Source organism: Argentina silus (genome assembly GCF_951799395.1).
Source record: "Argentina silus genome assembly, chromosome: 10".
In the NCBI taxonomy this organism is placed as follows: domain Eukaryota; kingdom Metazoa; phylum Chordata; class Actinopteri; order Argentiniformes; family Argentinidae; genus Argentina; species Argentina silus.
The window spans coordinates 10,375,363-10,389,833 of NC_139664.1; the positions used below are offsets into that span (position 1 = coordinate 10,375,363).

A 14,471-nucleotide genomic window follows, 5' to 3' on the forward strand; every position below is an offset into this window, starting at 1 on the left:
CAGTCAGTATGTTAGTAAGTTGTAGTAAGTTTACATTAATATAATGGTGACTGACCTGATTAAACCACTATCTTCTGTTTCATGTGTTGTGCATTGGTTGATACAGAGACTAAACCCCTGTCATAAATCATGATTCAATATTACCTTTTCACATTTGTTACTGAATACAAGACACATCTGACTAGGGAGCAGATTTGATCACAATCCAAGACAACAAGTCCAAAACATGTCACCATAGCGAAGGCCCCAGCGAGAATTGAACTCGCGACCCCTGGTTTACAAGACCAGTGCTCTAACCACTGAGCTATGGGGCCTTAACTGGTGCAATGGGAAAGCCATCACGATAATAAATAACACAATTTACAAACTATGTTTCCTGCATTAGGCCAAAATGAACATTTAACCTACACCGAAGTTTTTTCTTCTGCGGCAACTTACTTGTAGGTTTGTTCCCCTCCGAATCGCAGCGAGGGGGTACCGAATCTGACCAGAGATAGGAGGTTTCAATCTATAATATTTAATCTGATTTACTGAATCGTTCAGTACTCCTCAATAGCTAAATTGCTTTAACATTTAAAAAAAAAAAAAAAATGTCTTGAAGGACACAAAAAAATACCATGGGCGCACAACTCCCACTTTTGTGTGACAGACGTGAGCTTCGAACCCGGGTCTCCCACATGGCAGACATGGGCAACCTAGCTAAGCTAAAGCACAAGCATTTATTTAGACAACCAGTGATCAGCCCAGCACAATGGTAGTACGCGTCATTACCTCCGTTACAACTGCAAAAGAGTCGTAGCATATCCCTCTCGGGTCATAAGCTTGTACAGTGTAGATTTTGTTGGATTTCTGCAAGCGCATGTGTGTATCTCGGCAGTGTCGGCACATGACTTTCATATCTGCATCGACCTTGCGCTTACACCCCTGAATTTCGTAAAAGTCTAACTGAAGAATGAGTTCATCATTCAAAAACGGAGATTATCTATGAACCTATGTGGTCTTCATATGCTTCCATTGGTTACTGTTAAATATCATAGATATTGTATTTCTATCAAAATATATGCATACGAAATAGTGTCAAATGACTGAAAGGTCGCAAGCCGATTTTTGAGGTTTTTAGCACCTCCTACCTCTGTGAGGGTTGGCGGACCAACCACAGCGTTGTCCGAACATCACGTGATACGATTTGTACTACGTTATTTTCCTGCGACTGTAGCTGTCAGCTCCATGTGAATGGCGCTGTCCACATTATCTTTTAACCAGCAAGGTAAGACCAAAACATATTAAGATCTAAACCGCTACGTGCATCTGTGCATTTTTTGTCTTTGTCTTCTTTGTCTACTACCGACACATGTATAATGTATATAAAATAACATCTAATCTGTGTAGTTTTATATTAATACGGCCCCTTCCTGCTTGGCAAGGTCAGAATTAGCCGGTGTGGTAGCTCAGTCAAGTAGATCAACCAGAAATATCGATACTCTGGCTACGTCCATCCACTGATCTCCTCATGATGATTGTTGGTACCGCTTTAGTATTAGTCTTTGTGTAAAGATAGCTATAAGTGTCATGCATGTCATTGCAGGTGTGTAAGACACTGTTGACTAAAGCTGTACAGTATTACACAACCAAGAAGGGACTGATAGCTAGCTAGCCATATACCAGATTTAGTTGACAACAGAGAATAATAGGACTATGTGGTAGCTGTCAAAGGCTAAATGCCTTTACTATGTTACTGAGATGCAGGTAGAGAGTGTAGTTTCAGCCTCGATTCATTTACATATGCTCCTAGTTGGAAATGAGCTCATGATACACAAAGTCGAAAGTTGTGTTGTTACGGTCCTCTTGCGTTCTCTCTCTCTCTCTCTCTCTCTCTGTTTCTCTCTCTCTCTGTTTCTCTCTCTCTCTCTCTCTCTCTCTCTCTCTCTCTCTCTCTCAGCCATCACACACCCCTCTCTCTTTCTCTCTCTCCATCAGGATTTCACTTTGGAATAAGAAAGATGCTCTGGAGTCTGGACTCAGGACTCTATTTGATCTTTCTTTCTCTTTCGCAGTTGTTGGAGTGATGGTGACTCCAGTAGCTGCATTGTGAGTGGGGCGTCTCTTTGGTATCTGGCTACCCTCTCTGTTCCTCCATGACCAGCCGTCTGCTGGGCCGATGTGCCCGCCTCCTCCCCAGGGCCTCCCCCCAGGCCACAGCCACGGCAGCCCGCCTGCCTGCCCCTCTGGCTGGGCCTGCAGAGCCACTCTGGGCTCAGGCCTGGCTGCAGCCTTTGGGGAGGTCGCTGTGTGAGCGTAGGACTGTGTTCAAAGAGGCGGTCCTGCTACCCAAACGCACCCAGCTGGACGAGCTGGTAGAGAAGGCCATTTCTCCACAGGATATCCTGCTAGCCTGGGCAAATCAAAGAGGAAATGCTAATCAAGCTGCTATGAGTCTGGTTAAGCTGGTCCGATTGATCCAGGGTGAGAAAGGCGGGGCTAAAGTTGACCAACCTGAGTTGGTGAAGGATCCCAGGCTACAAGACATGATGGACACTGTCACTGCACAGGTACATGGGTGGGGAGGTGATGGAGTGAGGTTCGTGATGGAGGGACATGGGATGTTTCAGATATGTTTTCTCATGTGGAAACTGTATGGATGTGTGTCTATCTTACCTCTACTTTTATTTGGTGTGTGTTTATTCCCCCCAGGTAGCGTCAGTGTGGAATGGTACCCTGGTCTCTCTCCTGCGGGCACTCTCTGCTCTGGGTGTTTCCCCCAGTGCTGCAGTAATGTGCTCGGTCCAGACAGAGGCACTGTGGCGAGTACGCAGACTCTCCTACAAGCAGCTGGCGTTCCTGGCAGACTGGGGTGCAGGGTCTAAACGACAGAAGGAGGTGGCGCTAGTGAGTGCTGTACTGAAACAGCTGGAGCTCCGCTGGACTGAGATTGCTGATCCTAGAACAGTCAGCACATTGATGGCCAAAGCAGGGCACCTGTCAGCTACGCTCATGGACAGACTGGAGGACAAGGTAAAAAAACGTTAACAGCACACATAACCCAGCACAATGCCTCTGTCTCTACCCTCATGGTTGAAGCAAGACACCTCATTCCTGTACTAATGGATAGACAAGAGGACATGGTAACATACACCTGTATTAAGAACACCTATACCAGTGACCATAGCATTCCATACACCTCAGTCCCACGCTCATGGACTAACTTGAGGACAAGGAGGACACAACATTAATCATACACCTAACCCCAGCAAGCCCTTTGAAACACATGGCATTTACAAGACTGTTGCTCAGTCAAGCGAAACATCAATTAGAAACAAATTGTATTTTTGTCCTCTTCTCAGGCGTTGGAGCTGGCAGAGCAGTTTGGAGCGGAGGACATCCGTAGGATGTGTGTGTCTATGGCCTCTCAGAGCCGCAGGTCAGTGCCTCTACTCAGAGCTCTGTCCTACCACCTCCTCCAGAAGCCCTCCTCAGACCTCACCACACCACTGCTGCTGGACCTGGCCTACAGTTATGGTAACACACGCACACGCACAGTGCCTTCGGAAAGTATTCAGACCCCTTCACTTTTTCCACATTTTGTTGTGTTATAGACTCAATTTAAAATGGATTAAATTAAAATAATCCATACACAATACCCCAAAATGACAAAGCGAAAACATGTTTATTGAAATTTTAGTGTATTTATTAAAATTTAAATACAGAAATACCTCATGTATATAAGTATTCAGACCCTTTGCTATGCAAAAATGGCATCAACAAATCACTCAATAAGTTGAATTGAGTCCATCTTAATGCAAGGATAATAGTTAATGTAATTTTGGAATTAATATCTTTGTTTTTAGATCTGAGAAGTTTGTTGAAGCTGTTCCTCTCCATTTGCTCAGTTTGTAATGGCAACCTGATCCACACTGTTTGTAATTGATTCCTATGCAAATCAGAAACCCTATAAAAACAAAGATATTAATTCCAAAATTACATGAACTATTATCCTTGCATTAAGATGGACCCAATTCCATGAGTGATTTATTGATGACATTTTTGCATTTTAGCTCATTTTAAGAGTGTCATAGCAAAGGGTCTGAATACTTATGTACATTTAACTGACATTTAAAAAAACTTTGCTTTGTCATTCTGGGGTATTGTGTGTGGATTGATGGCAAATTCTTTTAATTTAATCCATTTTAAATTGTGCCTATAACACAACAAAATGTGGAAAAAGTGAAGGGGTCTGAAGGCACTGTATATGAGTTGAATTGTGCCTCTCTGAGGTCATAACATGTTGGATGCACTAACACTCTCTTGGTCTCTCTCTCTCTCTCTCTCTCTCTCTTTCAGGGAAGTTGAATTTCCACCACTCCCAGGTGTTCCAGCGGCTGGCTGCCGAACTCTTACCCAGAACACCAGAGCTCAGCTCCACTGATGTCACACGCTGTGCCAAATCACTGGGCTTCCTCAAGTGGGTCCACCTCCCTCTGTTTGAGGCGTTCACTGAGGTCAGCAGCACACACACACACACACACACACACACACACACACACACACACACACACACACACACGAGCTTCAGACATTCTATTCCATTTACATACACAGATGTTGTAAAGTGCAATACAGTTGGTGAAACTGTGTTCAGCTCAGTTGGCTAATTTGGACTTGGGATAATGACCTTGTTTCAGATACCTGTTGGATGCACTTACACTCTCTCTTCTCTCTCTCTCTCTCTCTCTCTCTGCAGCACTACACGGAAAACAGTCAGAAGTATAGTACTTTCCAGCTCTGTAACATGCTCATGACATTGGCCAGACTCAACTTTCAACCCAGCAAAGGGGAGGAGTTCTACAGAGAGGTAACCAAGTGATGGTTTATCTTTGGCAACATTTGTATGTTTTGATGCTGTTTTTTGTGTCTGGGTTGCTCATGTCATACAGTTCATATCATTGTTTCAGCCTTTTAAAGGAACATTTCACCGATTGTCACTAGTACTCAACAACAATTTATTAGTGGTCTTTATTTTTTTTGTCTAAATAGGCAGAAAATATAAAATCACCAGCTACTGAGACGCATCTAAGCTAAGATGCACGTTAGTAAACACAGGTGATGATGTACGCCCTGGCGCAGTGCTTATGGATGTAAACAAACCAGGCAGTAGCTTATTTGGGAATGTTAAGCTCACTATGTTTGTGCATGCAACCCATCAACCACATCAATGCATCATTTCTTTCCGTTTGTGTGCAGGTCCACTCTGGCTTGGAGGGTTGTCTGTCTGACCTGGAGCCGTTTCTACAGACAGACGTGGTGTGGGCTCTGTGTGTGTTACAACAGGCCAAGCCTCAGTACCTCACAGCCCTCACACACCACACACACATCGCCAAACTCACAGGTAAACACACACACACACACACACACGTACACACGTATACACATACATAGGTAGGATCCATTGTATCAGTCCCTCCAGCAGAGGGCAGCACAAGAATGATGCACTGATATGGATGTATGTGTTTATGGTTGGAGTGGTAGTTCAGCTTTCCCAGTGGTACAGAATCAGAATGACGGTATAGCCTATGTTTTGTATGTGTTTCTGTGCTGTTGACGTCTTTCTCTCTCTCTCTCTCTCTCTCTCTCTGTCTCTCTCTGTGTAGAAGGTAGTGCATCTCAAGTGAAGAACAATCGTCTGAAGCTCCTCCACATCACAGCTACACTTCAGTTAGAGCACCAAGGGTCTACAGAGACGGTGACCCCGCCCTCCCTTCTAACTCCCCCCTCCGTGCTGGGCCGCGACCCCCCTCTCTCCCCCTTGCAGACCGGGCTGAGAGAGGCGCTAGACAGTCTAGTGGGGGGAAGAACAGAGGCGTTACGCACTGGGGTCAACACTGTATACGGCTGGCCCATAGGTGAGAGGACAAGGAATCAATACACACACAGACATGGGACTGGTACAGGATGTGCTGTGTGAAGTGTCCAATAGGTCTTTTGTTAGAAAGTATATCTGTAAGCCAAATTGTGTCCTGACGTTTTATCCAATCAGATGGTGAGCTGGTGGTGGACTCTGAGAATAAGCCTGTTGACCTTGAGACCCTGACGGCCCCTCACCTGCCTGGGGGAGGCGGTGCCCAGCCCTTACCTGAAGGGGCACGACGGTGAGGAAAAGAGTGTGTGTGTACCTCTCATTGATGCTGCCCTACCTCAGCCACACATACCCGTTCCATGAAGTGTGTGTGTGTGTGTGTGTGTGTGTGTGTGTGTGTGTGTGTGTGTGTGTGTGTGTGTGTGTGTGTGTGTGTGTGTTTCTTTCTCTGTCTCTCTTGCTCAGGTGGTTGGGTGTAGTTATGCAAGTGGTTGTTTTCACAGTCTCTCTGTGTTTACACCAATATCTCTACTGTGTGTGTCTTTGTGTCTTCTCTCATTATATCTCTGTGTGCATTCAGACTAGCGTTCCTGCCCTGGGAGTTCCCTAACTTTGGCTCGAAGAGTAAAGATCTACTGGGACGATTCAGCATGATGAGACGTCATCTACAACTGGCTGGCTTCATCACTGTAGAGGTATGGAGGGATGGGAGTAAGGGAGGGGACGGGAAAGAAGGGAGAGGAGGTAAGACAGACACTGAGAGACACTTGAGGGGTGGCCATTGTTATTTGAACGGGCCAAGGAGTGTGCAGGCTTTTGTTCTAACCAAGCAACAACACATCTGGTTTAACTAATCATAATCTTCCATCAAGACTGGCTCTCTTTGGATAAGATGGCAAGTCAGGCTAGCTATGATGTTACTGTAATGTCTTACTCTCATGTATCTAAGGCTGTGTTTTGCTGGAATGGTTAGCCACAATGCTAAAGCTATAGTATATAATGCTGTTTGACACAGCGCAAGGCTGATGCCCCTGCAGGCTCAGCGGTATTAATAGGCATGTCAGTCAGTCGGGGCCAGCTAGAATAGCAGCAGCAACTCTGCCTCATCTAGGCCAATCTCCTTAACCAATCGCGTTACTGCGAGCCCTCTGCAGTGATGCACGCTGGGTAAACTAGGCCACTGATTTCAACCTGAGACGGATGCTGCATCCCAATTCTCTGCCCTTTTCCTGAAATGTGCACTTGTGTACTCTGACATATGGATTTAAAAGCGTAGGATTGGTGTAAGTCTGGGCTTGAGGAAGTTTCCACCATATCTATTATACCTGCCAATGCCTCAGTAACTGGTTGGGTTCATTCTGAACCAGAGTTCTATGAAAACTTCGATTTGCCTTGCACTTGTATTCAACAGAGGGGCAATGATGTTTTCATATATATACACCCCATATACCAAGGGTATGATTATAGAGAGATGATCCCTGTGTGAATGAGCATTAAAGTGACAGTAGGCAGGATTGTGGAACACTGCCCCCTAGGCGCAGTACCCTCTCATTTAAAACAGAAACAAAACAACAAGCCTCTCTCCCTACTTCTCTCCTCCTCTGCCGTTGTCTCATAAACTCCTAAACCACTTCCTTTTGTCCTTCCCCAGGTTCCGTACTATGAGTGGCTGGAACTGAAGTCTGACTGGCAGAAAGTGGCATATCTTAAGGATAAGATGGGGAAAGCCGTGGCTGAAGACATGGCCAAGTGAACTGATATCACACAGCAGCACTGAACCAGACTCAGCTGAACTGAAGCAAATCCAACCAAGCCGAATGGCATACACACACACACACACACACACACACACACACACACACTCTCTAAAACAAGTGGCTCTGTGCTAAAACTCTCTCGGACTGTGTCCTGAGCTCTCTCTCTCTTGTTTTCACTCCGGTTCCCTTGACGACGTGTGGGGCTTTCCCTGTTACCATGGAGATGGCACTTGAGAGTTCTGGAGCTAAAGAGAGAGACGGAAAGAGAAAGAGAAGCAGCCCTTCAGCTCCAAAGAGGGGAATAAAGACCTCTGTTGCTAAGGAGATTTGTCCTTAAGTGACCGTCAGACCTTTGATGGTGTTATAGAATCAAGGCCATGAATGTTGAGCTTTTTGTCAAATGTGAATAGATTGGAATAACTTAACTATCACCGTGAGCTTTGTTGAGTCGTCTTGTGATTGAATAAATCATTTTACCCAGTCGTACACGTCCATGAGAAACAATGGAAATGGCCAGTTTCATGTCTGAGAGGAATGCTTTGATGAAAATGTTGAGTGAATGAGTTAAGATCAGAGGGAGCTTGCAGAACAGTATTACCTGTGTGTGTGTGTGTGTGTGTGTGTGTGTGTGTGTGTGTGTGTGTGTGTGTGTGTGTGTGTGTGTGTGTGTGTGTGTGTTTGGGGTGTGTGTGGTTAGGGAGAGGTTGGATGAGGTTGCATAAAGCATTATGATGTTTGTGTGATATTCAGTCAGAGGATGCATGCAGGATACTGCTTATAACTCATATGAAGGGAATTTATGACTGACATCATGGAATGTGGTGTGTGTGTGTGTCCCTCACTGGGATACTGATGCTGCCCCACCACCCAATGAGACACACACACACACACACACACACGAAACTAATAAACATGACTTATTTTCTAACACACTGTCTCTATCTCTCTCTGATAGTGATATGCTAACCATGTATCACTAGCTTGCTTCCTCTTTTAGCCTCTTATTGATGGTGATGTAATAATTCATTTATGTGTGTAACACTACAATGTTTAGTTCGTAAGAAGCTGTGGTAGCACTGTTAACATTATCAAAGAGCCAGTAGCTGCTGGGCTTAGGAACAGGTCTTTAGCTCAACTGGCTAATTATGTCTCTCTTCAGAAGGAAGGAGGAGAGAAGTAGAAGCTCACCATTTCTGGTAACACTGGTAAAAAAATATCAATAATATAAAAACCTGATTACAAGCTCCAACTAAACAGGTGCTGTTGTCTGGCCATAGTGGTTCTCCAGGCCGGGTGGAGCCTATCTCCCGCACCCTGCCCACGTCTGGCTTAAGTGTTCCTGAAACGGCCTCTAACTCCCATTAATTCATTGATTCATGATGTTGGTCTCCTCCTCAGTTTACCCAGCCAGCTGCCCCAGTATTGACCCTGGACCTGTGTATTCATAGAGACTAGCTCCTGACTGATGAGGATAATTCGCTGCTAACCCGGGTCTGTGAGCAGACGGCAGAGTTATGAGTAAGCTGACGAGATAGGCCATTCTCTCTATTGGAGTCTCATGTTAACAGGCGGCCATGTTGGCTGGGTATTTTGAGGTGTCGTGTAGTCAGAAAGGAAAGCAGGCAGCATTATGAGCCAACGGGGGTTTCTGCTGAGCTGGCAGAGGAGAGGTAGAAACCCCCTGGCAACCCCCACCATGGGAAGCTTGGGGTTACTATGGAAACTAAACTACCAGTGATGATCCCTCGTCTCTCTCTCTCTCTCTCTCTCTCTCTGTCTCTCTCTCTCATTACCTATCATTCTTTCTCACACTGTCTGCCTCTCTCTCTATCTCTCCCTGTCCATTGTGAGAGAGAAAACAGCAGTCAAGGAGAGAGTGATGTGATAGCAGGAGTGTAGGTAGTTTACAGAGACAGATGCTCTAGCTCCAGGAGGAGGGGGGGGGGGTGTCAAGGTGCCCACAGACCCCTTGAGACAAATACAGCGGGGGAGGGGAGAGGCTCTGCATCATGGTGTTTGCCCTTTCAGTCTCTCTGCCTCTCTCCTTTTGTCCTTCTCTCTCCTTTCACTATTCATTTCCCTCTCTCTGCATTATTGTTCCCTTCTTCAAACAACGAGGGCAGCACTGAGGCAGCAGCAGAAATCTGCTGACATCATCGCTGAGGATCCAGTCATAGCCCGGGAGAGAGGGAGGGGGAGCGAAGGAGGGAGGGAGAGAGATGGGAGGGGTAGAGGGAGGCAGTGCCGAGCAGCCGGGTAATGAGAGAGAATACTGCAGCTCCCTCTCAGATTCCACACACACACACACACACACACACACACATACACACCGACTGCATCGCAAGAACACACACACACACACATGCGCACGCAACCACAGCATCATCGCAGCTCTGCTCTGCTGCACCACAGAGAGAGACACACGCACACACACTCCCTCTCACTCCCTCTCTCTCCCTCTCTCCTTCACACACACACATAGACACGTGCTGCAGGAGAAGATCTGAATTCTGGGTCGCTGAGCATTCAGCGTCCTTTCCCTCTTTCTCTCTCTCTCTACGTTGCTCTCTCTCTACACAGCCCTTCCGGTCTGTCTCTCTCTCTCTCTCTCTCTCTCTCTCTCTCTCTCTCTGTTCACCTTGGCTGTTCCGGCCGTGTGGTTTATTGTTGCGTCAGAGCTAGAGAGAACCAGAGAGAACCATGCCCGGGGAGAGCACTCACAGATCTGTCCCCACAGCGAGACACCCAGACCGGGGAACCCAGGACACAGGCCTGCCTGGACCAGGTAGGACCACTGGGCAGTGGAGAGACGAGGAGTGGGTGGGGAGGACAGGAGTGGGAAGGTGGAAGAGGAGAGAGGGGTGAAATGGGGGAGGAGAGGGAGAGAGTAGAATGATAGCGGGGTGAGATAGCGGACAGTAGCGATAGCTGTGAGATGTACAGTAGCAGTAGAGAGAGGAGAAGACATGAAGCTGGTAGAGTTGTTACTGACGTATATACAGTAGATGCCTGCTTAAAACTGCCATGTGAGGAGCAGACAGACAGGTTAGGTAGAGATGGATCACGTATGTGTCTGTCTGTCCGTGTGTCTGTGTCTGTCTGTGTGTCTGTGTGTCTGTCTGTCTGTCATGTGAAAGCGTTCAACTGTATGCTTGTGTCCGACCCCATTCCCAACAGCATAGCCTCCAAAGCCCCAGCCCCATAGCCTTCACCTCCCCCACCCCCAGCCCTTACCCCAAGTAACCCCACAAATATCCTTGAACCCAGCCCCATACCCACAAACCCTCCAGCCCCATACCAGCCCCCCACCTACCCCTCCCCAACCCCATCTCTCAGCCCAGCGGTGGTGTGTGTTCTCAGGGCAGGAGTGGAGCGGCTCCTCCCTTCCCTTCCCTTCCTTTCCTCTCCCTTCCCCCAGTCTCGGCAGAGCCATGACACAGCATCCCCACTGGCAGCAGGGCATCCCACTGCAGGAAGGAGCTGATACAGACACTGCTGTGTTAGGATCATCATCATCATCATCATCATCATTGTTAGAACTGATGGAGCACAATGACGGTCACGTGGTACTGTGTGTTTGGAAGCACCGCTCAGGCTGTCAGAATGTATTCCCTATTGTAAGGATTTAGAATTGATCCTGAACGATAAGGTATGTTGTTGTTGTTGTTGTTGTTGTTGTTGTTATGATATTGTTATGTTTCATCACTGAAGCTGTAAAAATTAGGACAAAGGCGTGGAAAGCACGGGAGAAAGGGAGGAAAGAGGTGGCTGAGACAGGAGTGTTTTGGTACAGTAGAGAGGTGATGTGACAGACAGGGTTCTAGGGGAGAGAGGGAGGGAGGGAGGGGGGGAGGGTGAAGAGGGAGACTGGGGTGTTGTGTTTGTTAGTCCAGTAGAACTGGGTTTTACAGACTATGCCCCAGGGGAGAGAGGGAAAGAGAGATAGGTAGGAGGAAAGAGACAGGGACATTGTATGGTCTAGTCAAAGTAGGATATTGCAAACAGGTTTACAGTGGAGGTATTTTGGTTATGGTGTTGTATAGGCAGCTTATACCAGAGGACCTATCTCTATGGCATCTCTGTGTTAGTTCATTAAGGGATAGAGATGTATGCCTCAGACTGCACGTATCTGTGTGCGGGTTTGGCAGTAATGCTCTGAAATAATCCTGACAGCTATTTGGAGTAAGATGTCTGGCCTCCGTATTACTCTACTGATCCTACTGGCATTACTCTACCATCCTACCATCCCGCGCCAGACCTGGAGTTAGTACTAGTACTGAGTCCAGGCCTGAGTCTGGTATGACAATACCCATATTGCGATAAAACACAGATGGGGGGGATGGATAAGGGATACAGAGAAATTGTCTGTTGTGTTCTCTTCTGGGTTGTTGGACTGCTTCATAATCAAACAACAAATCAACATTTGAACACAGAGGGAGGGAGGGAAAGAAAAAAAGTGAGAGGGATGGCAAGAGAGAGGGATGGAGGGAGAGGGTGAAAAAGAGAGGCAGACAGTGAGAAATGTGGAGCCGTAGGCCCCTGGGGCTCCTCTCCAAGCCTAGGACTCTCCTGGAACAGTGGCTGAAATAGAATCTCCCACAGGGGGGGTTTACAGGCCTCTGTGACGCAGCTCCATCTAGCTGCGGCCTGCTCCACACACGCCGAGCAGGGGAGGGGGGGTCAATTAGACATTCATATCCCAGGGGAGACACTGTGTCAAGGCAGAGGTAGAGGCAGAGACCTACAGAAGCAGAAAGGCTGAAGCATCAGTTAGATCTGGCGATACTGTGGAGAGGCTATTGCAGAGAGACACACCCTTTAATAGGCAGAGAGAGGCTAGCAGTGATGGTGTGTATTGCTGAATGACGCTGGCACAGCGGTACTGCTGTGAGGTTTGAGTGATTGTGCTGAGGATTGCATCTCAGTCTAGTTTCATACTGTGACATTCAAGAAAGAGTTCTGTTTGTGTATCAAGCCCTATTAGGGGGAAAGGATAGCATGCAATCGTAATGCTAAGATCTTTTTTCCATTTGGACAGTATTCTATTGGCTAAAAGAGTTATTCAAAACTTCAGACAAAATAGCATATGTACATAAGAGATGCTGTTGTTTAGGGTTACAGCCTTCCTTAGTATTCTGGGTCGTGTTGTTGCCGTACCATTCTGGCACTGTAGGGAGACACTTAGAGTATGTGTCCCTCATCTCGTCCTTGTACCCATGTGCATCTCAGTGGTGAAAATGTGTGTGTGTGTGTGTGTATGTGTGTGTGTGCAGTGACAGAGAGGCTTAGATTCTATGGCATGACTCAGCACTACAGTCAAGTGATAAACATCTCCACCCTGGACCCTGGTACGCACACACACACGCACACACACACACACACACACACACACACACACACACACACACACACACACACACACTAGGGGGTTGTTATTGGGACAGGAACGGAGACAATGCAGTTAAGTGCTGATGCTTTTATCTAGACCACAGGCACTGAGAGGGAGGGAAGAAGGGAGAGAGGGAAGGAGAAAGGGAGGGAGAAAGAGAGAGAGTGATAGAAAGATGGCAGAGGGAGGTGCAATGAGAATAGGAGAAAGAGAGAAACACAAAAAGCGAGGGGGGCAGAGAGAGGAGGGAGAGGAGGGGGTTGTGCACAAGAGAATCCGTAATCAGTAAGTGATAGCTGGGTTCCTGGCAGAGCGTGTGTGTGTGTGTGTGTGTGTGTGTGTGTGTGTGTGTGTGTGTGTGTGTGTGCGTGTGTGTGTGTGCGTGTGCGTGTGTGTGGCTGGCACAGGGCTGAGCCACTAGAGTGCCATAATAGCCAATCGTGGACTGAGGTCACTGTGGTGATGCTTAGTTCACTGAGAGAATCACGTCTTGTTCTTGCGTGTGTTGCTTTGTGTGTTTATGTGTGTAGAGATCTTATAAAAACACTATAGATTGTTGAGATTGAAATCCTGCATTACTATCATATGTAATTAGCTGCAGAACGAATGCAGAATGAAAACAGTAGAAAACTGTCTCCATCTCTCTCTCTCTCTCTCTCTCTCTCTCTCTCCCCGCGTCCTCTCTCTCTTTCTCTCTCTCTCTCTTTCTCTCTCTCTCTTTCTGTCTCTCCTCGCTCTCGCTCTCTCTCTCTCTCTCTGACCCTCTCCTCCACTCGCCCTCTTGACCTAATTTTTCTCATTCTGTCATTTTCTGTCAGAGTGATCCCTGGCTAACGTTGAAGGTTATGGAAATGATGGCATAGTCACTGATGTGTGTGAGTGTGTGTGTGTGTGTGTGTGTGTGTGTGTGTGTGTGTGTGTGTGTGTGTGTGTGTGTGTGTGTGTGTGTGCGTGCGTGCGTGCGTGCGTGCTACGCGTGTATGTGAGAGTGAGGGGAGGGTCTGTAATCCAATAACGGCTCCTTTTACCCTCCAGCTAATCTGAGTGTCTGATTATCAAAGAGAGGACGAGAGAGAGAGAGAGAGAGAGAGAGAGAGAGAGAGAGAGGGAGAGAGAGAGAGGGAGAGAGACGATCCATTCTATGTATTAAAATCAACCCATCCTCAAATTTCTACCTCCACCAGCCTCCACTGACTCATGTTTGGGCAAGGCACTTTGTAGTAAAACAGCAGGCCTTTTATAAGATGTATAGATCATACTAAGAGGATAGAAAGTACCGTGTGTGTGTGTGTGTGTGTGTGTGTGTGTGTGTGTGTGTGTGTGTGTGTGTGTGTGTGTGTGTGTGTGTGTGTGTGTGTGCTGTAATCTATCATCCATAATTAATCATTGTTACTGTTCTGAAATCTTGGCTTTTTGTCTCACAAAGTGAAAACTTGCCTTATACCCCCCCCCCCCACTCTCTCCCTTTCCCCCT

General features: G+C 47.0%; 1 protein-coding gene across 1 annotated transcript; it reads left to right on the top strand.

Annotated features, from left to right (window-relative positions):
* The first annotated feature begins 1,205 nt into the window (after window positions 1-1,205).
* Window positions 1,206-8,090, top strand: tbrg4 (transforming growth factor beta regulator 4). Its single transcript, XM_083679762.1, has 11 exons — window positions 1,206-1,267; window positions 2,055-2,549; window positions 2,692-3,012; window positions 3,342-3,516; window positions 4,339-4,496; window positions 4,739-4,849; window positions 5,239-5,383; window positions 5,646-5,897; window positions 6,032-6,143; window positions 6,432-6,546; window positions 7,503-8,090. Exons 2-11 carry the CDS (start codon window positions 2,136-2,138, stop codon window positions 7,602-7,604), a joined length of 1,905 nt encoding a protein of 634 aa, XP_083535888.1. The 5' UTR covers window positions 1,206-1,267; window positions 2,055-2,135; the 3' UTR covers window positions 7,605-8,090.
* The last annotated feature ends 6,381 nt before the right edge of the window (window positions 8,091-14,471 follow it).